Raw genomic sequence first — 24,324 nt, forward strand, 5'->3', positions numbered from 1 at the left:
ATGTACCCCAGAGTCTGCTTTTAAGAAGATGGCATCTGACGAGGTTCAATTTTTGGATCATTTTTTGGATCAATGAATTTTAATCATCAAATTAAAGGAACTACCATAATCTGAAATCAGATTTGCCTCACTTTAAGGTATTTATACTTTTCATTTCTGCAGATCACACGAAAGATTTCGAAAACACGACCAAAACAAAAGACTAGATCATGGAAACAGAAGGTGAGAAAAAATTTATAACATATATTGTTATTTATTTTTAGGATGTCTGTCTGTATTGTTATGTAAACTTCAACCCATAAACCTCAAAACTGCCCCCCTCCCCATTTTCTTTAAAAAAATAACAAAAAGCAAAGAAATTCTTTTTTTCATTGAATTTCATTAAACATGAAATATATAAGGAGAAAACTAACAATAACTAAGCTCCAAAGTCAATTGAAAAAATACAGATTTACAAATTTAGAGCTGTTCAAACATGAACCTCTGTTTGAAATATTAGAGGTGGAATCAGGGGCCTTGTAGTGGAAAGCATTGCATTTCGTATGGTCACATTTGCCGTGTGTTCCCTGTTATGATCGGAAAAATAAGAAAAAACCAAAATACAATATAGTATGTAAACAAAATGTGTTTGTGAAACACTATGCGCTCGGCGGCTACAAAGTTCGAAAAAGCTATTTTTAGCATATAGGTCACAAGGTCATTGACCTTGGCATTATTTGAAAGAGCTTAATTGTAGGAGTATGCGTACCAAATATGAAGACTCTATGTGCTATGGTTCAAAAGTAATGGCAAAAGTTCGAAAAAGCTATTTTTAGCATATAATTATGTCACAGTCAAGGTCACAAGGTCAATGGCCATTGTGTCAGATGAAAGAGCGTAATTAATGAAGTATGCATATCAAATATGAAGTCTCTATCTTTCACGGTTCAAACGTTATGGCGAAGGTTAAAGTTGACAACAGACAGACAAATAGACATACAGGAAAAAACAATATACGCTCCGAATCTATCGATTCTGGCACATAAAAATAACCTAACAGTAAGTTTGAAAAAAAACGCCAGTCAGCATTCGACTAAATAGTAAATTGTATTTGCTAACAAGGTCATCGTATAGACCATAGAATTGCAAAAGGATGACTTAAACGAATCTTATAATATTCTTGTTTCATCAATTTGTTCACAACTTGACTTGCTTTGAAAATTGGACGTACGACGTATGACACACGTAGAACACGCCTTTGCGTATTTGATTCAGTCATATGGAATGCATAAACTCCATATGAAGGTGAACAAGCTAATTCAGAGAATTTGTGTCCCCCGCTTAAGGAAAAAGTAAAACATGCCCAGTTCGGGGGGAGGGAGGGGGGAGAGTTGGATCCCCCTCACTGAATTTGTAGAATTATTAAATGTATACATGCATGTATACTGAAGCAAATAAAATATACCATTATGGATATAAAGATTTAATTGCTTATTCTTTATTATGTGTATAGAAGATTCTTTTTATATGGAATATTTATCACACTGTAATGATGATTTTATGAGTCAACTTTGTACAAGCCAGACCTCGTAAATTTTTCATTTCGCGTGCTGAATACTATTATTTAGTAAAAAAAAAGTATTTCAAAAAAAAAAAAGTTGTCCGTCCGGGACTTGAACTCGGGACCTCTCACATTGGAAGCGAGAAACATACCACTAGACCACGGAATCGCTTTACATGGAGTCAAGTATATGCAGAAGTGAAGTCACATACATGTATATATTCATGTTCGGTATTGTCAAAATTTTGCACAATCCATGGTGCTTGATTTATTTAGCCTTTATTAAACGGTTCTAATAGATGTAATAAGAACAGTCCGCAGAGAACCTGTTTTATACGCAATAACTCTCCTCATGCCACTGTGCTAAAAATAGCGACATAAAATACATAAATACTAATAAAACAAACGGGGCAGGGCACTTTGAGAGGGGTGAGAGAGGTCCTAGGGAGTTTTGGTATAAAATTACATCGAATAAGCTCAAAATCCTCTTGAAATATCGCCCGCAAATGATAGTGTTACACACAGACAGAATGTGTAAATTGAACTTTGACCTTTTGACCTCAAAATCAATAGGGGTCTTAATTAGGCCACAGGAAGTTGTTATGTAAAATTTCATTGCAATAGCTCAAATGGTTCTAGAGATATCGTGTGGAAACGCAAGTATTATAACAGACAGAATTTGCTTATTTATGACCTTGACCTTTGACCTTTTGACCTCAAAATCAATAGGGTTCTTCTTTAATCTATAGGGAGTTGCTATGCTTAATTTCATTGCAAAAGCTCAAAGGATTCTCGAGATATCGTGTGGAAACGAAAGCGTTACAGACAGACAGAAAGACGGACGGACGGACGGACAAACCCAAATTAATATCCCCCACTTTTCAAGCGGGGGACAAAAAGGGTATACTATGATGTATATTTATAATTCTTCATTACATAGAGCGAGTTTCACTATGGGGACAATCAGGAGACAAAACATACAGACAATTATACTTTGAAACTGGATGAGCAGATTTCCAAGATGTTGAAGAAGATCAAAGCGGAAACTGTAAATAAATGACTTTGTAGAATTCTTCATTCTTTATTTTTTTTTCTCTGAAACGAAATTCATATGCAATTTTACAACGTACACTGTACAAGTCAACATTTCTTTTTTTCAAAATTATTGAAGATAAAAGGTTACTAATATGTAAACTGGGCAAAAAGTTACAGAAGGGAAATAATCAGCCAATATACACAAGATGCTATTTAAACGTTTGTGCATTTTTTATCGTATTTAAATGCCCATTGCCGCAACAGCATCGCACTCTTTAATTAATGATAAAATAAGATCTGTTTAAGCACTTTTAACATTACTTTACATATATGTTACTATATGCTTCAATTGTTTCAATATGAAATCTTGTATAACATGTGTGAACATTTCCATCTATAAACTTGTATAATTTTTTCCACAGGAATCTGTAAATTCAGTTCCGTCTTCGCCTTCCACCTTTGTTGAATCTCAGTTGCCCTCCACTTCAGGCCAGAATAAGGAGGCCAGCGAGTCGGTATACACCTGAAATATTAAAATTTAGTTATTTCATTCTTTTATGTCAACCGACAATTCACAGAATGAACCCTTTTCGAAAAAAAAACCACATTCACGCATTATGTTACATATAAGTAGTAACACAAAAGAAAAGATACTTACAATCTCATATTTTCATTGGGTCAATTTTTTTAGGTTTGAGAATTGGTTAATGGGGATTTCTTGATTGGACGAATTTTGAATAGTTATGTATATAAGAGTTTTAAATTTATCGAAAGACATGCATGATTTTATGGGTCCCTTTGTACATTGAAATCAACGAAAAGTAAACCCCCCAGTAATCTGTAATTTGTCATATTTTTCAATGATATGGCAAGTGTTTTAAAATGACCCCTTTTTGGCAATAAGAAAGGTGGGAGAAGTCATGAGAGTAATGGTTAAAAATTAAATTGAAAAGCTTCTCGGGATATTGCCCAGAAAGTTTTACACACAAAAAGAATGAATTAACGACTTTGGCCATTTGACTTCAAAACTAGTAGGAATCTTCTTCAGGCCATACCCAGGGAGTTATTATCTGAAACAGACAGACAAACTGAAATTAAAGACCCTCACTGTTAGTGTAAGTAGGGGACAATAACAAAAGAACTGCAACACCCTCTTTAATTTCATGTTAGGTAAAGATGCTTTTAACATTATGTGATGCAAGAATGCTGCTATACTAACTCGAACAATATTTGTACATTTCCATCTTTGCTAACTTGTAAGCTTCCTTTCCAAAGGTCTCTGCAAATTCAGTTCCATCTTCGCCATCCTCCTCTGATGGGTCTCAGCCGTCTCCCACTTTAGGCCAGCAGAAAGCCACCAAGTGGGTACGTAATCATTGACTTGAAACAAAGTTTTCAAGATGGCTATTTCATTTTTTATAATATTAACCAACAATTCATACAATCATTGAAGCATCCTCCTGAGACAACAAACTCACACATCATGTAACACATAAGTAGTAACATGATTTTTGAATGATATGCAAAGTGAATGATCCTCCTTTTAGCACTACTTTACACATGTTCTTAAATCATATATTACCTAATTCTCACTTGTCAAGTGGCGTAAAGTTGTAGCAATTAAAAAAAACGTACTGCATATTAATTCATCTGTATGTGCCTTTTGTAGAAAAGTATATTGACAAAAAGGTGTTTGAATGACAATCAGGAACAAGAAGATCATTATACGCCGTCTAAAAGAATAAAAGTTCAAACTGAGGTAAACACAATGGAGAAATACATGTAACGCAAAACTTCAAGAAGTTCATGTATTTATTCTGCTAGAAGAGAAAGTTGAGGAATTGATGAGTGACAAAAAAGTGTCTTTCATAAGATCATTAACAAATATGCAGTCTTGTAAAATAGTTTGCATTCTATCAGAAGTTATCCTCTTATGATAACTACACATGATAATTTTTCAGGGAACTTAATACTGAACCTGAATGATGAGTTTCCCTCCCTTGAAAAAATAAGCCCCAGACATACTTATGTAACACTTATTTTCATATATTTCAGAGGTTTGATGATATTGACATTGCAGAATGTACCTCTGCGTTTAAAAAGATGACAGTTTAGTGTGCATCCTGTGGCATCTGTCGATATTCGGTTATTTGTATTTAGGATATACGAGCTTTTTCTGAAATAAAATTCTAAATTAAATATTATAATATGAAATTATGAAATTTTTCTCATTTTAATGTTTTTCTGTTTGTTTTTCATTTTTCTAGATCAAACCAAAGATTTTCAAACTAAGATTAAAACAAAAGACCGTATTGTGGAAACAGAAGGTAAAAAATATACATCATATATAGTATTGACCAACAATATTAAACACGTCGGTTAGTATTCGTCTTAAAGACAGGTTGTATTCCCTAATAAGGTGATTGTATCAACCATAGAATTTGTAAAATGATAACTTAAACGAGTCTGTTAAAGCTGAACACTACTCGTAAAAAGGCACAGTCCGTCATATTTCCCGTTCTTCAACGCTCTCCCTACAAGAAGGATATAGAGATAACAAACACTATTCAATCTCAAAGTCCATAAAACAATACAAAATAAGAGCAGAGCAAACACGGACCTCCGAAACATCAGAGGTGGGATCAGGTGCCATGGTGGAGTGAGCATCCCCTGCCGACCGGTCACACCCGCCATGTGCTCATTGTCATGATTAGGAAATAACGGAAACATTCGTCGTCAATTCAGTGTGTAAATAATAGACTGACAATTGGTATGAAAAACGTCAGTCAGCATTTGACTCAATGATAAATTGTATTTGCTGACAAGGTCATTGTATCGACCATAGAACTTACGAAATGATGATTTTAAACGAAACTGCTGTGTTCTTGTTTCATCAACTTGCTTGTCAATAATTTACCTCTTTTTAGAAATTGTTCGTACGTAGAGCATTCTCTTGCGTATCGAATCAACCGAGATATATATACTCCGTATGCAGGTGATGAAGGTATATTGCTGCATAAGTAAGGGAAGTTGACGATAGAAAAGTTAAAGTCATCACGTTTATCATATAGTTTGGTTGTTAGATTACCATTAGCGTCTTTTTCAAGTAAAATATCCAAGTATGAAACAGAAGTGTCAGACTCTGTGATATCTTCTATCTCAAGCTCACCAGGATATATCGTATCGACGTAGGGATGGAAATTACCATTGTTAATTGGCAATACGTCGTCGATATATCTAAATGTCGAGTTGAAGGCCACGGCAAGTGTTTTCTTCTTTTCACGCATAAGATTTTGCATAAATTCTGCTTCATATGAATATAAAAATAAGTCTGCTAATAACGGAGCGCAATTTGTACCCATGGGAATTCCAATAGATTGTTGGAATACCTGGTCTCCAAAAACCACATAGATATTTTCAATAAGAAACTCAAGCACCTTCTTGATGTCATTCAACTTCAGAGTACTTATGTGTGCAATCAGAATCTGTTTTAACAAAATAATTTTGCAAATGACCAATGACGAGGTAAGTAAATTTACAACCCATATATAAGGAGCAGATCGCTTATCAGTTCAATGTACTTTGCTGTAGAGATCCAACGAGTGTAGACGTACATCTTACACAGCCGTGCGACTCGGTCGCGATGAAATTATCGAATTTAACGTATTTTTTTCCAAAACAGGACAAAAGTATCATGCAAAATACAGGTCAACACATTATTTATAAACAGAAAATGCACATAAAACAAGGAATAAGCGCAAAAAATCTAAGACCCCGAAAGGAATACTACATGTCGGCCACGAGTTTCGAGAGTGCAATCGGGTGTAACGAAATCGAACGGTTTATATACCCGTCTGACAGTGCCTATTTATGAGAAGTGTTCAGCTTTAATATTCTTGTTTTGTCAACTTGTTTGTCCATAGATTGACTTGTTTTAAAATGTGGTCATAAGAGGTATGACATACGCAGAACATGCTTTACTGAGAGACATTAACCTCATACTGTTTGTAGATGATAGGGGTATATTATAATGAATATTTATTATTCTTCATTATATAGAGCGAGTGTCAGCATGGGGACACTCCAAAGACAAAACATACAGACAATTTTACTTTAAAACTGGATGAGCAGATTTCCATGACGTTGAAGAAGATCAGAGCGGACACTGTAAGTAAATGGCTTTTAATTTAGAATTTCTCTAACTTAGAAAAAGAACTTAGGTACTTTCAAGCATTTTAACATTATTTTATAGAAGTGTTAATATATAATTATTCTTCAGTGTTTTACACTATTAGCTCGTAAAATATATTTACATTTCCATCTATGTTTACTTGAACGTTTTTCCCCACAGGAATCTGCAAATTCAGTTCCGACTTCACCATCCACCTCTGATAGTTCTCAGCTGTCTCCCACTTTAGGCCAGATGAAGAATAAAGCCAGCAAGTCGGATAGTACCTGAAATATTAAGTTTTGACATTTCATTCTTTTATATTAACCATCAATTTATACAATGACACCCCCTCGAAATAGCACATCATGTTACACATTAGTAGTAACACAATAAAAAAACCTGTATAATCTCATATTTTCATTCTTTATTGGTGGACATAAATTTGTGAGTCTCTATGTACAATGAAAACAACGAAAATTTAACCCCTACAAAAATAGTGACGTTAAAGCAATCTTAAATTCTCATATTTTTGAATGATATGGTAAGTATTAAATGACCTTCTTTTTGGCAATAAGAGAGAGAGAGAGAGAGAGAGAGAGAGAGAGAGAGAGAGAGAGAGAGAGAGAGAGAGAGAGAGAGAGAGAGAGAGCGGGTCATACGGAGGTGGAATGGTAAAAAAAATGAATTGCAAAACTCAAAAGCTTCTTCATATATCGCCTGGAAATAAAAGCTTTACACACAACAAGAATGTTTGAATTAACGTCCTTGATGATTGACCTTTTGACCTCAAAATAAATAGAAGTCTTTCTTAGCCCATTGAGAGCTGTAGTGTAGAATTTCAATTTAAAAGCTTTAAGGCTTTTTCAGATATTGCGTGGAAACGAAAGCGTGAAAACAGACAGAATTTATATACTTATGCCCTTAACGTTTTGACCTCAAAATTAATAAGGTTATTCCTAGAGAGTTGTTGTTTCTTTGAAAAAGCCCTAAAGCTTCTCGAGATATCACACAGGAACAAAAGTGTTTAGACAGACAGAGATACAGCAAGACAGACAGACTGAAATTAATATCCCCCACTTTTAGTGAAAGCAGGGGACAATAACAAAAGAACTGCAACACCATCTTTAATTTGAGGTTAGGTAAAAATGCTTTTAACACTATGTGAAACAAGAATGATTCAGTGTTTAACCATACTAAAACTTACAATATACGTACATTTCCATCTATGTCTACACAGGACTCTGCAATTTCAATTCCATCCTCGCCCTCCGCCTCAGATAATTCTCAGCTGTCTCCAACTTTAGGCCAGGAGAAGAAAGCCAGAAAAAGGGTACGTAATCATTGACCTGAAATAAAGTTTGGTTATTTCATTCTATTATATTAACCAACAATTCATACTTTGAAGAATCCACCCAGAGAAACACACACACGAATCATGTTACACACTAGTAGTAACACGATTGAAAATTTTCGAGGCTTTAGGATTTAGTATAATACCAAATTCTCCGGTGTAAAATGACGTTAAGCTGTAGCAGTAGAGCAACTTTATGCATATATATGATCATTTTTTGGTGTACTTTGTAGAAAAGTATAATGACAAAAAGGTGTCTAGATGACAGTGGGATACAAGAAGATTATAATACGCCACCCAAAAGAGGAAAAGTTCAAACTGAGGTAAGCACACGTAAAATCAGGGAAATACATGTAAAGCAAAACTTTTCCGAAGTTCATATATTCATTCTGCCAGAGGAGAAAGTTGTGTATTTGATGGGTGACAAAGAAGTACATTTCATTTCATAAGATCATTACCTAAAATGAAGTCTTGTAGAGTAATTTGTATTCTATTAGAAATTATCCTCTTTGCTTATCAATATGGTTGGTACGTAAAATATTACGTTTAGCTATTTCATTCTTTTATATTAACAAAACAATTCATATGAGGGACCGTCGCCCCCTGTCGAAAAGACACACGAACGCATCAAGTTACACATTAGTTGTAGCATAATAGAAAAAGAAACTGTACAATCTCATATTTTCATTGAGTCTTTTCAAGGTTGGGGGATAAAATATTGGTTAATGGGAATTTCTTCATTTGAAAAGTTGAAGAAGTGGACATGTAAGCTGGGTCCCTTTGTACCTTGAAAACAACGAAAATTAAACCCCTCACAAAAAGAGTGATGTCACAGTAATATGTAATTTTACATATTTTTTAATGATATGGTAAGTGTTAAATGACCCCTCCTTTTTGGCAAAATGAAAGATGGGAGGGACAACAGGGAGTTATGAGAAAACATTGAATTGATAAAACTTCTAATACTTGAGATATCGCCCTGAAAGTTTTGCACACAAAAAGAATGTATGAATTAACGACCTTCACCTTTATAATTATCTTTTTGACAGTAAAATAAATAGGATTTTTTTCTTATCCCATATGCAGCTGTGCTATAAAATTTCACTGCTCAAAGGCTTCAGGAGATATTGGTTGGAAACATAAGTGTGAAAACAAAAAGAATTTCTGAAATTTCCCTTTAGACCTCAAAACTAATAGGGATCTTCATTGGGCTATGTTCAGGGAGTTAGTTAAATTAACTTCGCAATAGCTCAAAAGCTTCTCCACACAAGGCGCGGATACGAGTGTTAAAACAGACAGAAATATTATTATCTCCAACTTTCAGTGAAAGCAGGAGACAATAAAAAAAGAACAGCAACATCCTCTTTTATTTGATGCTTCAGTGTTTCACTATGCTAACTCGTACAATATAAGTACATTTCCATCTATATATACTTGCATGCTTTTTTTCCAACAGGACTCTGCAGATTCAGTCCAGTCTTCGCCCTCCGCCTCGGATAATTCTCAGCTGTCTCCAACTTTAGGCCAGGAGAAGGAAGCCAGGAAGTCGGTAAGTAATTATTGATCTGAAATAAAGTTTGATTATTTAATTTTTTTTAAAAAAATTAAACAATTTTTAATACGATGAAGTCACCCCCCCCCCCCCCCCCGAAAAATCACGAAAAACACAATTATGAACTAGTAGTAACACAATTAAACCTCATACTTTTATTGGGTCAAAATTTCGAAGTTTGGTGATAAAATATTGGTTTATGAAGATTTTTTTATTTCACAAGTTCTGAGTAGTGATTGGACATGGAGTTGGGGGTCTCTTTGTACCTCAAAAACAACGAAAATTAAACCCCTACAAAAATTAGTGGAATCACAGTCATCCGCGTCTTCCAACGATCGAATATCTGTAATTTCGCAAATTTCTGAATGATATGTTTAGTAAATGGCCCCTATTTTTTTTTTTTTTTGGTATTACTTTTCACGTCTCTTGAAATCATTTGGTTCATGACACAGTGACAATGTTGTAAAATATACTTGTAATTCATAATGTTAAATGGCGTAAATTTGTTAGCAGTATGGGAACTTTATGTATAGTTATTTTCATCCCTTTGTGTTCTTTGTAGAAAAATGTAGAGACAAAAACGCATCTGGTTGACAATCAGGTACAAAAGGATCATTCTCCGCCATCTAACGCAGAAAAAGTGCAAACTGAGGTAAAATACAACAGAGAAATATTCATCATTTAATGATGCTTCTCCATCTATAAATAATCTGATGTAGATACAAACTATAACATTATATATTTACTCCCATCCCTCGTAAATTTGGCCTTTTAAGTTTTATTTTATCATGTTTCTTACATAGTGTTTTTCTGTGTTATTTAGAAACAGGTTACTAGAAAAAAGCAAAAGCAGGATGGTCTGGATGCTTCTTCAGGGTGGACAGAAGCTGATAATGATGGAATGTTAGACCAGCTGGTCTGTCTGTTTGCCAAGCTGATCTTATAGGGAGAACACTGTCGAGAGCTTGTCATGTTAACATTAACATGCACGATGTTTTATCATACATTTTGTATGAATTTTAACTGCACTATATATACATTTTAATTACTGGTATATAGCATGTATATAGAATTTGTTTTGATTATATACTATGTATATATATATGAATTTTATACTATGTATTTATATGAATTTTATACTATGTATATATATATATATGAATTTTATACTGTGTATATATATATATGAATTTTATACTATGTATATAGAACACAATTTAATTATATAATATATATAATGATTGTATTTTAATTAGATACTTAGTGTCTAAAAATCTTGATTATATACTATGTATATGTTTATCAATACTATTATATTTTATCCATATAGCAATGTGTTTCATGCCTACTAAATTATTTTTAATCTTGTTGTTTTGCGTTTTGAACAATCATGCAATAAGTTTAAGAATTCTGTTTGTTTGGTCTTTCACTTTTGAGAAAATTTCCTGCATTTTTTAAATTCACTTGTAGCTTAGAACCACATAATTTTTAATAACTTATACGATGTCAGCTGTTTTAAAGTTTCTTAACATATATTTTTAGATTTCATATACTTTGAAGTATTCAAGTATTTTTGTTTTTAAAAAATAAGCTGGTGACTTTGTGAATACTTTGTTTTATTTGCAATAAACAGCGGGGAAACAGTAGGCGTTGTATTTGTTTATTCATTCCAAATGTATTCTTGGATTAAATTTTGTATTGCATGTTTAAATTTATAAAAAAAAAAAGAAGTCAAAAGATATTTGTAAAAAAAGTTTAAAGATTGAGGATAACATAACATTTTTATAATCATTAACAATTCATTTTTTTTTTAATGAAGCCTTTTGAATACACTGTGTCTTTACTTTAAAAATAGTCGCTTTTTTAAAATCATGCATTAAAACTACCAATTCTTTCCCAAATGTAATATTAAAATCAAGGACATTATAATTAACTGCGCGTCTGCTTCCTTATCAATGTGCATTGATGCAGTTTATCAGTCTTGAAAGCAGAAATAGTTTAAAATAAATGCAAAGTTACAAGATTCAAAAGATAAATGATCTGTATCTTACACTTTACACGGTTCTTTTGAAAAAAAAAATAGGTAATCCTCTTTTATAAAAAAAAATCCCCAATATTTTCCATGCAAAATAGTTTGATAAAAATCAAAGAATTTCTGTCTTGAAAACTGTAAGAAATTACAGGAATTTTACAGAAATAAGGAAAAATTTTCTTTTGTTTAACTTCTTATTTTTACACCCACAATCTGTTTAAAATGCGTTTGCTCTGCTCCTATTTTGTATTGTTTAATGGAGTTTTGATCTTGAATACTGTTCGTTATCTCCGTATATTTGACTTAAACTCTTTAAATAAAAAGCAGTTTACATAATTTGATATTTTTTTTGTAAAAGGTTGAATTACCAGACTAAGAGTTTCCGCATGATAGAGAAGTGCAAAATATTTTGATAAAAATATTTCCTTAAAACAAATAGATAGGAAATAATTAATAAAATATGTAATTAAACACTAAAAGGAACCATTGAAACAATATGCTTCATCAAAAAAATGCCGGTAATAACCTTCTAAGTTTGACCAGAGAATAGTGAATTCTATAACAAAGCTAACAGGAATAGTTTTCTAAACAGGAAACAAAAATTACCTTTAAAAAAACTTCACACCTTCATTTATTCTGTAGACAATTGAGCTGCTTAGAACTGATAATGTCGTCAAAACGTGTATTGACCGCTGTCAGCTTCTTTATTTTAGTCCCCATGGCTATATCTACTGATAACCAGAGCCATTTTGCTTCAGTTTTATACAAAACATTGTTTGATGATAACTACACATCAGCTATTCATCCGTACTGCAGTAAAAATGCTGTTAACGTAACAATAGACATGGGACTTCGAGAAATTGTGGATTTATCAGAAAAATACGAGACCATAAAACTCAAGATCTGGGTCAGACTTAGCTGGAAGGACTGCAAGCTCACGTGGAATTCTTCCGAATTTGATGGAATTTCCAAACTAGGAGTCCCATACGACAAACTCTGGATCCCAGATGTGACTTTTTTTGAAGGTATTGATGATATTGCAAACATGCCTGATATGAAACAATACAGGGCCTTGATAACAAATATAGGCGAAATTCAATATCAGTTTCCAACAACAGTACACATGACATGCGGAATGAATATTTCCATGTTCCCATACGATCATCAAATGTGTACTCTAACATTTGGTTCATGGATTCATTCAAACAGCGAAATAGAAATATTCAGTAAATCTGAAAGCGGAGACCTCTCTTCCTTTGTCAACCACCAAGAGTGGGTCGTCGTTAGTCTGAAAGCAACTAAGGTGACAGAACTATACACTTGCTGTGAAGAACCTTTCTCCAGCATTTCATATAAACTAGTGATAAAACGGAAAGCCACCTTCTACATAATCACAATGATTTTACCTTTCTTTGCACTCACTATATTATCCATCGCTGGGTTCGTTTTGCCATCTATCTCTGGAGAAAAGATATCATTCCACATGAACATTCTTCTGGCAGTCACAGTCTTTTTGCTACTGATTCAGGATACGTTACCATCATCATCTGAGTTCTTTCCCAAAATTGGAATTTACTTCCTCAATACCCTTCTGCTCACTTGCTTGTCTTGTCTGATGTCAGCGATCGTAGTATATCTATTCTACCACGATCTCAGTGGTAGAGAGATGCCCAAATGGGTCAAAAGATTTCTGGTGGATGGACTGGGTCGACTGATGTTCATCACGCCGGAAACCATCGTACGCTTCAGAGCTCAACAAACCGGGAATACGGATATCACAGATCAGGGGCAGGTGGTAAGAAAATCCGTGATCCCAGTAGACAAAGTCAAAAAGAGTCGGAAGAGCATAAAGGAAATGGCTCTGAGTGGAATTCAGAACGCTGTTTACGATGGATGGGAGGTCGAAGTAGGGGAGGTGCGGCGACGGGACGATAACCGCGTCAACTTCATGGAAACCGACAAGTCTGCGTTCTCGGATGCCAGCAAGAAGATGAACGAGTGGGAATTGCTGGCCTATACACTGGATCGATTCTTCACGGTTTTCTACATCATTGTCATATCTCTGAACACATTTGTTTTTCTTATTGTGCTGAGTCAAAATGATCAACCCTGATTTTGCAGAACTTGTGAACACAATATTAGTCTTAAAAAGAGGACTTTATAGTGTTCCTATTTAAATTACACTAATAGAAAGTATGTTTTTTCGTTTTGGTGTACTTTTTGTAATTCTTACATTCTTAACCGTAATGTGCAGGAGAATTTAACAACATCTATCTTTAGATATAAATAGAAAATTGTGTGAAGTATGAAGTGTTGCTTACCCTTCAATAATGAACATTGTGTCATTATATTATATCATGATATGATGAAAATTTAAGACAATGAATAACAAGATCAATGATTTTTTTCATCTCAACATACGGTAATAAAATATTAAGTAAATATGAAAATAACATATATTGCAGTATATACAAGTATTTGAATCATGTAAGAAATCATAATCACCGTGTAAAGGGGCACATGTGGGGTTTCGGCTAAGGGACTCCGATCCTCAGCCAGGAAGAACAACTCTTTATTTTATAATTCAATTCAAAAAGTCTTAAAATGAAGCTTGAAAATTAAATCTTTCCATGCAACAATTTTCATTATATACCTCTCAATGTGCGTCAAGGTTCTTTGAAGCTCTCAGAAAGGTGTTCTAAAAAGTAGAAATTTTTACCCCGGAAAAGCATATTAAAATTACATATATCAAGAAAGTGGTGTTCATTTTAATCTAACCATAGACATAATCTAACCATAGATACCAATGTTTATTATCATGATATGTAATTAGAGGTGATTCATGGTGCTTTGCAATGACAGGAGAATCTTTAATCACTTTGCATTTTAAAATGATCGAAGTAAATAAAAGAAATTAAAGTACACTATATGTATAAAATTTGTGGAATTTCTTCAAAAGCCTGGATACTTATGATTTTTATTTTTAAAATAATTGATAAATTTCAATTGGAAAATGCAAAGCAGGTGTTTTTATTCGCAATTCCTGAAAATATATTTGAAACTTACCAATTTTCCCTATATAATATGATTAACTTGAAAGATGAAGTTTGACGAATTATTGTGAGTAAAAACACGTTACTTTGAAAATTCAGAGACATTTTTGTGAGCATTTTCAATTAGTCAGTGCTTGATTTTCAGAACCTGAAGATCGGAGTACCTCAAGTATCATATGGGGTTTCAAATCCGAACCGGTGATTTTTGGATTTGGAAAATATATTTGTAAAAATTCTTTGCTAATGAATTCTTTGGGTCCAAATGACATGCGCACGGGTTGTAAGAATGTATTACCTTCCAATTTAGTGCAATAGACAGTTTGAAAGCCGTATGGATTGTGCTAACACTTCTGAACAGTTGCGTCCACTGGAAAAGGTTGTGTTTCTGACATTCTTTGCTCTTTAATTTAAAAAAAAAATCCGGACTTCTAAAGCTTAATTTAAGGATGAAAGATAAAGATTGATGCACAACCAATCCATGCAAACTTTTTTCTCCTTTAACAATCTCAATTTCTGTAAGAAATCTAAACTTTTGTGGCTAAATCCTATTGTGCCTAACGGGGTTTCAAGGTTTGTTAACAAGGGGTTTCAACTCAAAGGCTTTTTCCATGTTTAAATCTTTGTTTTCTTTCAAGAATATGGATTTCGTACATTTACTACGAAAAAAAGTGAATGGGCATGTGGTAGGCAAAAAGTTTGTTTGTCACCTATGTGCATAGATGAACAGATATGAAAGCCCGAGGCAGGTTGTGTCTTCTACACAAGGAAATAGAGTTCCCCTTTAGTAAATCTGGGGAGGAATTTGCTCGTAGCTTTCGGGGGGAGGCTTCTTCAAAGCATAAGTTTTTACTATTGAGAATCTTCATTGAAAGACCCCTTTTGTGTTGCAGTATCGTCATGTAAGGGTAGTATAGTAGTGCATGAATAAAATTTGGTACTGAAAAAAATGGATTCTAACACCTCCCCCTCCCTCACTCCTCACATTATTAGAAATAATATACATGTAGAGGAATTATTTTTAAAAAGTCTCTAAAGAAATGATCTTTTAAAAGTTGTTCATGAAATCATCAATAGATTTTAATTGTTTAATAAGCAAAGGTAGTTCGTTCCATGATTTTAGGTACGATGGTACTAAAATTTCCGTCGCTGAACTTTTTTCAGGTCAACCGCGAGGCGCAGTGGTTAGAGTGTCTGCTCTAGAGTCGCGAATTAGGCGTTAATCCTTACGTCGCGGGTTCGAATCCAACTGTGGGACGTGGAGACCGGTCTTTCGGATGAGACCGTATAAAACAAGGCCCCGTGTCGCAGTAGGAGCTGGCACGAAAAAGATCCCTCCCTGCTCAATAGCCCTGAGTCCCGAGTATAGTTAAAAATTTGCAGCTCTCCACTGGCAAGTGGTGGCGTCTCCTTATGAGTAAAAAATTCTCGAGAGGGACGCTAAACAATATACGATCAATCAGTCAATCGGAATTTCGGGAAAACGCAATTTTTTTATTTGAATTTTACTTTTATAAAAGTTTAATTAGATATCTAGTGCTTGGTCCATTGAACAATTACTGTAAATGTATTATATTTAGTGCGTACGATATTTGGCGGAAGTTGATACAAGATTCAAAAGATAAGTGATCTGCACCTTACACCCTACACGGTTCTTTTAAACAAAACAGGTAATCATCTTTACAAAAATCCCCATTATTTTCCATGCAAAGAAGTTTGATAAAAAATCAAAGAATTTCTGTCTTAGAAACTGTAAGAAATTACAGGAATTTAACAGTAAAATTGAAAGAATTTACATCCACAAGCTGTATAAAATGATCTAACAACCAGCTTTATGACAAACGTGATGACTGTAACTTTCCAATTTTAACTTTCCTTCCTTATTTAAGAAATAAACAACGTTATTCATTGAACATGGCGTTATGAATAGCAATTGCTCTGCTGGCATATTCCATGATGCGCGCTAGTGCATCATGGAAAATATGTCAGCAGAGCTATTGCTATTCATAATGCCATGTTCAATGAATAACCATTGTTTATTACTTATAGTTTAATTCTGGTTGTAACGCTGTATTTGATTGGATAAAAAATTTACTTTCTATCGTATAAAATAGGTTGCCTACGTCACAATGACTTGCGTCAAAAACGTATCAATCCGCCTTACGTTACATTCAATTTTTTTACAAACTGAAGTCATTTTGTTAGAACAATCATCTTTTTTTTTACTTCAAATGAATGAAAATTAAATTATAAGCAATGAATTTAATAGCTACCCATTTTATACGGTATAAACTGGGTTGGAACAGTTTACGCTTTTTTAAATAACCGCTTCGCGTTGTTGCATTCTTTGATGTTGTCAAGAATAGCTGAGGAAATCCTGGCTTACATAAGCAACGGCTTTTTGTCTTCAGTAAAGAAATACACACGGCTATAAAATCAGTATACATGTACTTGATCATTGCACCTTTTCTCTAATAAATCACAAACAATTTATAAAGTAATTGCCTCTTATTAACACAGTTATCTGAATACAAGCTGCGCCGTCGTCACATTCTCGTTTAAAAATTTTTGTTTTGATGCAGTTGTGACGTCATCGATCAACGTTATTGAAATCCTATGAAAAAAATCAATAATTTAACGCTATGATGAAAAAAAAACAAAGCTTTGATAAAGATTTTAACTCCAGAATGCTTTCTTTGATTTTCTTAAGTTCTATTCATTTTTACAGCCGAAATCCTTCTTGAAATAGATATACTATTTTTAAAAAATGTGGCTTTTTTCTGAATGTTAAAACGCCCAAGTGTGAAGAGTTATCGTTTTTTGTACAAAAAAATGCGAAAATATGACAAGAAAATGTAATAAATTGGCAGTTTTCTTCGATTTTTAAAAAGTTTTATTGACCAAAATTAATTTTTTAAAGATAGATCTATAAATCAGCAATTTTAAATTATTCTGAAATTCTTTTTTCCAAATAATATTAAATTAAAAACTTATATATTCCTTTTGCAAAACATTTCATATATATACTACTGAAAGCGTTTTGATTATGTAGTAGAGAATGTACTATACGAGTGTGAAATAGGACTTGCACTCATAGCAGAGGTAGTTGCGTTAAGACTGCATGTGGGTATGCAAATATGCAGCAATATACTTTCATCACTTGCATACGTGGTTTATAAATCTTCGTTGGTTCGATACACAAGTGCATGCTCTATGTATGAACCATTTTTAAAACGAGGTAAGTAATCATTGACAAACAGTTCGCTAAAACAAGAAATCAGCAAAATCAGCACAACAGTCTCGTTTAAAGTTATCATTTAGTTAGTTCTATGGCCGATACAAAGACCTTGTCAGCTTATACAAATTATCATTGGACCAAATGCTGAATGAGGTTTTTCATACCTATTGTTGGGCTATTATTTACACAAAACATTGTCGACGGATTTTTCTGTCAATTTTTAATAATAACAAGGGGCACACGGGGGATGTGACCGGTCGGCAAGGGATATGCCGGCACCTGATCCCACCTCTTGAGTTTTGGAGGTCCGCATGTGTTCTGCTCCTACTAGTATTTTTTAATGGTCTTTTGATCTTGAATACGAGGGGTGATCAAAAAGTTCGCGAACTAATTGAATAACTTCCAAAAAAGAAATGATATAGGGTTTCAATGTTGAAAATGTTTCAAAGTAGTCCTCTTCGATTTTAATTCGCATCTGCAACCATTCTTCCCATGCGCGGATCACGTGATATAGGAGGTCACGTGACATGCTCCTCAGCGTTCTGTCACAGAAGCTTAAAATTTTTTCCGACTCTTACATTTCTAACCATGCAAGTTATTTTTTCCAACAAAAACGGTCTAATTGTGAGAAATGGCCTAATCTCTGAAATACTATGGGTGGATAATGATTTCCTTTTGCAGAATGAGCATAATGACCATCAAAATCCAAGTCCTCTGTCTTTTGAGCGTCGTCTATTTCATGTGGATAAAGTATGGATGCCTTCACTTTTTCATATCTGATATGTTGAAAGTCTAAAGTAAACGATATTTTAGGGATTTGATAATTATATTATTGTAAAGATATGCATCTATTTTTCCAACTATAAATTGGCGATATTTTATATCAAATTGCTTAACAAAGGATAGGTCTCTCTCCAAGTTTGCTTTCACTAGGCAACAGAGCAAACATCATTTCTAAACATATCCCTTCCTTCACTCAAACAATCAATACAATTAATGAAAAAACTTCTGGCAAGTCTTTTGTCTTCATAAACCGTATACAAATCATTATCAACTTCTATAAAGGAATTTCCAAGATATACGTTTAACTTTACAGCCGTTCTTTTCTCGAATACGACTGAGTCAACCATTTTTTGTCACAACTGATCTACCATATGACGTGATTTTTTAATTGTAACGTCACAAACACGGGGGAAAACGTTCCATTGAATATTCTATTTATAGAACACGTGTATGACTTTATGTGTGCCAACTTTCATTCTGATCTGAATTGTGGTTTTGTAAATATAGAGATATAGTTCGCGAACTTTTTGATCACCCCTCGTACTCTTCGTTGTCTCCATATGTTTCACTCTAATTCTTTAAATGAAAAGCAATTTACATAAGCTGACATTTTTTGGTAAAAAGTGGAATTACCAGACTAAGAATTTCCGCATGAAAGAGAAGTGCAAAAGTAATCAAAAACGTTAACCGTTTCAATACTTTTTGGTAAAATATTTCCCTTATGATAAATAGATGGGAAATAATAGAAATCAAAATGTAATTTAACACTAAACGGAACCATAGAAACATTATGCTTCATTAAAAAAATGCCGGTAATATTCTTCTAGTTTTGACCAGAAAGTAGTATATTCTATAATGAAGCAAACAGGAACAGTTTTCAAAACAGGAAAAAAAAATTACCTTTAAAAAAATTTACACCTTCGTTTATTCTGTAGACAGTTGAGATGCTTAGAACCGATAATGTCGTCAAAACGTATATTGAATGCTTTCAGCTTCTTCATTTTAGTTCCTATGGTTATTTCCACTGACAACCTGAGCCATTTTGCCTCAGTGTTACACAAGACTTTGTTTGATGGTAGCTACACATCAGATATTCATCCGTACTGCAGTAGAAATGCTGTTAACGTAAAAATAGACGTAGGACTTCGAGAAATTGTGGATTTATCAGAAAAATACGAGACCATAAAGCTCAAGATTTGGGTCAGACTTAGCTGGAATGACTGCAAGCTCATGTGGAATTCTTCTGAATTTGGTGGAATTTCCAAGCTAGGAGTCCCATACGACAAACTCTGGATCCCAGATGTGACCTTATACGAAGGTATTGATGATATTGCAAACATGCCTGATATGAAACAATACAGGGCCTTGGTATCAAACACAGGAGACATTCAATATCAGTTTCCTTCGACTATACACATGGCATGTGGAATGAATATCTCGATGTTCCCATATGATCATCAAATGTGCACTTTGACATTTGGTTCATGGATACATTCAAACAGCGAAATAGAGATGTTCAGTAAATCTGAAAGCGGAGACCTCTCTTCCTTTGTCAACCACCAAGAATGGGTCGTCGTTAGTCTGAAAGCCACTAAGGTGACAGAACTATACACGTGCTGTGAAGAACCTTTCTCCAGCATTTCCTATAAACTAGTGATAAAACGGAAAGCCACCTTCTACATAATCACAATGATTTTACCTTTCTTTGCACTCACTATATTATCCATCGCTGGGTTCGTTTTGCCATCCATCTCTGGAGAAAAAATAACATTCCACATGAATATTCTTCTGGCAGTCACAGTCTTTTTGCTTCTGATACAGGATAAGCTGCCATCATCATCTGAGTTCTTTCCCAAAATTGGAATTTACTTCCTCAATACCCTTCTGCTCACTTGCTTGTCTTGTCTGATGTCAACAATCGTAGTATATCTGTTCTACCACGATCTCAGTGGTAGAGAGATGCCCAAATGGGTCAAAAGAGTCCTGGTGGATGGACTGGGTCGACTGATGTTCATCACACCAGAAACCATCGTACGTTTCAGAGCTCAACAAACCGGGAATACGGATTCCACAGATCAGGGCCAGGTGGTTAGAAAAACTGTGATCCCAGTAGACAAAGCCAAAAAGAATCGGAAGAGCATAAAGCCAACGGCTCTAAGTGGGATTCAGAACGCTGTATACGATGGATGGGAGATCGAAGTAGGAGAGGTACGGCGACGGGACGATAATCGAGTCAGCTTCATGGAAACCGACAAGTCTGCATTCTCTGATGCCAGCAAGAAGATGAACGAGTGGGAATTGCTGGCCTATACACTGGATCGATTCTTCACAGTATTCTATATCATAGTCATATCTCTGAACACATTTGTTTTTCTTATTGTGCTGAGTCAAAATGATCAACCCTGATTTTGCAGAACTAGTAAGCACAATATTAGTCTTAAAAGAGAGGACTTTAGAGTGTTCCTATATAGATTACACTAATTGAAAGTATGTTTCCTCCTTTTTGTATACTTTTTTAATTTTTACATCCTTAACCGTAATGTGCAGGAGAATTCAACAACATGAAGCTTAAAATGTCAACGGAAAATTGTGTGAAGTATGAAGCGTTTGTGGCAACGCTTTTTGAAAAAATTACGCACTTTGAAAAATTTTTTTAAAGTGCGTTAAAATTGGGACAAAATCAATACAATTTGAAAAAAAATTTCAAAGTGCGTTAAGAGTGTGCATCAACATTTTTTACCAAGGGGAAATTTAACGCACTTTGAAAAAAATATGTATAAAACAAAAATTCTAGACTAAGATTTTAGTAATTGAGAGAATTACTTTGTAATAATTATATCTTTCGAAAAAACTTTTTAATTTACATGTATTGAGTAAACTTCATTGAGACAAAAGAGAAGACGAGTAGAAGGTCTCTCAGCCCAACTCTTTTTTTTTCAAAGCCGTCGGTAGCAAATTAAACGTGGACAACCCCCAACCCCAACCCCCCTAAGTAAGCCCAAATTTTCAATGTCTATATTATGTATATCTTTGTAAAACATTTTTGTGTCTACTAAGCCCCCCTCCCGGTACTGATGCCTATACTACACCCAAATATATGTATTTGCATAACTATTGTGACGTTGAAAACTTTCAATAAATAAATGCATGCAAACTGGAAAAAATTAAGCACAATAAAACATTTAAGAGAGAAAAATTTGTCAAAGTATGGAAAAATCAAAATCGCTCATTTTTACATCCTGAAGTGAACTTTACACCGAAAAATTATCCAGTAGGTTCAATTATTTATCATACCTAAGATTTGCAAGAATATCGACCATACACATTTCTTTCAAAGTGCGTTAAGATGGTCGATATTAATGCACTTTGAAAAAGAAATTTTATTTTTTCAAAGTGCGTTGATTTAGTCCCAAATTTAACGCACCTTGAAATTTTTTTTCAAAGTGCCTAATTTTTCAAAGTGCGTTGTAACAAGCGTTGCTTACCTTTCAATAATGAACATTATGTTATTATATTATATCATGATATGATGAAAATTTAAGAAATGAATAAAAAGATCAATTTTTTTTTTTTTTATCTCAACATAAAATAAAACATTAGCTAATTATGAAAATAATATTTATTGCAGTATATACATGTACCAGAATTTAATTCATGTAATTGCTTTTTAAATCGAAATGCATGTATTATAATATATTATTGTTAACGTTTTCGGTATTTGTAAAAAAAAAAATTTCCCATCTTCAAGTCTTATCTTTCCTGCTACCAGATCTATATATACTCAACAAAAAGAGAAACACATATTCAGATTAATCATGATAATCTAAGTTTTTAGTTTAAACCTTAATAACTTGAGTGTGTTATGATAAAATTGTCGCATATCTGCAGTGATTTTCTTTGATCTTTGTGTGGTGATATATCCCATATCACATATCCGATAAAACTTTCCATGCCCCTTCATATATCACTGCAGGAGGCAAAAATCAGGTCATGAGAAAAAAAACTAATTTTATATTTCACAAGTTCATAACTACAGAAAAATGGAGATGTTAAGCTATTTCTTAGCCTTTAACTAAATTAAAACACATGTATTGAACTCGGTTGAAAGTTCCCAGTCGTTCAAAAGATTAATAAATTTTGAAATTTTGAAAGTTACGGAAAAATCTCCAAACTTTATATCGTTAAACTCCTTGATATTTGCTTCTTTGATTTCACATTTGTCGAATGCTAACCTCAAATACAAATTGTCAAAATCTTCAAACTCAGTTAAAAAGTCAAAGACAAATTCACTAAGAACGTCCGACATGTTGGAGAGCCAGCTTGAAATGAATTTTAAGTTTATGACTCTGAATATCTTTTTTTTAATTTTGACACTCTCAATGAAATTTACGTCATCAGACATGCGACAAGTTGCTTACATCATAGAAGCCGAGTAGTATTGATTATATCGTTTTCATGGGGCGTGGAAATAGAGGGCGCGGGGCGCCCGAGATTTACACGCCCCATGAAAACGATATAATCAATACTACTCGGCTTCTATGATGTAACCTATACATCAAACATGTCCTGTTTGTTCCAAATTGGCAAGTAAAGTTGGCGTCATTGACATTGACGTCGCCTCCAAATTCCAGAGGCATACGTCTTAACCAATCCATGTGTCCTTTGCGACCTCTAAGCGCTGGTGGATTTCCCATGCACGGACGTTGTGCACGAATACCAGCTCCTCTCAGTCTCTTGTAGCTGCAATAATGTAGCGCTCTCCGAATTTTTTAATCTGATGTTTTCTGGAGACCCCCCCCCCCCCCCCCCCCCAAAAAAAAGGAGAGGGTTGTACATTTCTTGCGAACAATTTGTGCACTTTATGTTGATTTCAGCAGTTTGTATAGCAGTTCTGAGTCGATTGCTTCAGGGGCTGAAGGAGGATCTGACGGTCCTGTCTAGGTGTGGTAACCCGGTGACGGCTGTTCTTGCTCAGTCATCCGTGTTCCTAGCTGGTGGAGACGTGCGTTTAACTGCTGCAAAGCCGATTGATGTACGCCAAATGCAGTTGCAACTTCCAGTTGCGTAGCTCCGGTTAGTATCATTGTTAGAGCCTTGTTGCGTTCATCTTTGTTTAGGCGTGGCATTGCAGCATCAACATTAATTCCAATCAAAGCAAAAATATGGGTTTAATAGGAGTGTTTATTATTTCTCTAAATCCAAAATTTCAGTGAAAATAGATCCCGGATTTACAAGAAATCAATGAAAAAACTATTTTCATAAACATGATTAATCAAGGGAAATAATTCAACGATTGGGATTTAAAAGCCCATGATGTACTTTAAATAGGTCACAGCTATCCAATGATAAAAAAGATAGTTGTTAAACAATATGTGTTTCTTTTTTGTTGAGTATATATTTTTCTTCAAAACATGTAAAGGGAAAAAATATTAGTAATCAATTATTGAATTAGGAAAAAATCAGCATCTGATACAGTACATGATAAATTCCTTTGTTAATAAAAAAAAATGTCGAGAGATAAATGTATCGCAATTAAAAATCGGTTTTAACAGTTTCAAGGAACTGAAAGCAG

At 34.0% G+C, this 24,324-nt stretch overlaps 3 protein-coding genes across 3 annotated transcripts; all 3 read left to right on the forward strand.

The window, feature by feature from the left end:
* The first annotated feature begins 7,971 nt into the window (after nucleotides 1-7,971).
* LOC134253275 (uncharacterized) lies at nucleotides 7,972-10,595 on the forward strand. The gene is made up of 5 exons (XM_062735790.1): nucleotides 7,972-8,076; nucleotides 8,331-8,420; nucleotides 9,554-9,646; nucleotides 10,212-10,301; nucleotides 10,473-10,595. Exons 1-5 carry the CDS (start codon nucleotides 7,972-7,974, stop codon nucleotides 10,593-10,595), a joined length of 501 nt encoding a protein of 166 aa, XP_062591774.1.
* A 1,753-nt stretch (nucleotides 10,596-12,348) lies between these two features.
* On the forward strand, nucleotides 12,349-13,794 carry LOC134253243 (neuronal acetylcholine receptor subunit alpha-9-like). The gene has a single exon (XM_062735758.1). It carries the CDS (start codon nucleotides 12,349-12,351, stop codon nucleotides 13,792-13,794), a length of 1,446 nt encoding a protein of 481 aa, XP_062591742.1.
* Nucleotides 13,795-19,692: 5,898 nt separating this feature from the next.
* On the forward strand, nucleotides 19,693-22,078 carry LOC134253229 (neuronal acetylcholine receptor subunit alpha-10-like). Its single transcript, XM_062735745.1, has one exon. It carries the CDS (start codon nucleotides 19,713-19,715, stop codon nucleotides 21,156-21,158), a length of 1,446 nt encoding a protein of 481 aa, XP_062591729.1. The 5' UTR covers nucleotides 19,693-19,712; the 3' UTR covers nucleotides 21,159-22,078.
* Nucleotides 22,079-24,324: the final 2,246 nt, after the last annotated feature.

The sequence above is a fragment of the Saccostrea cucullata genome, unplaced genomic scaffold (assembly GCF_032062105.1).
Source record: "Saccostrea cucullata isolate Sc308-1 unplaced genomic scaffold, CSIRO_AGI_Scuc_v1 ctg28, whole genome shotgun sequence".
NCBI classification, from domain to species: Eukaryota; Metazoa; Mollusca; class Bivalvia; order Ostreida; family Ostreidae; genus Saccostrea; species Saccostrea cuccullata.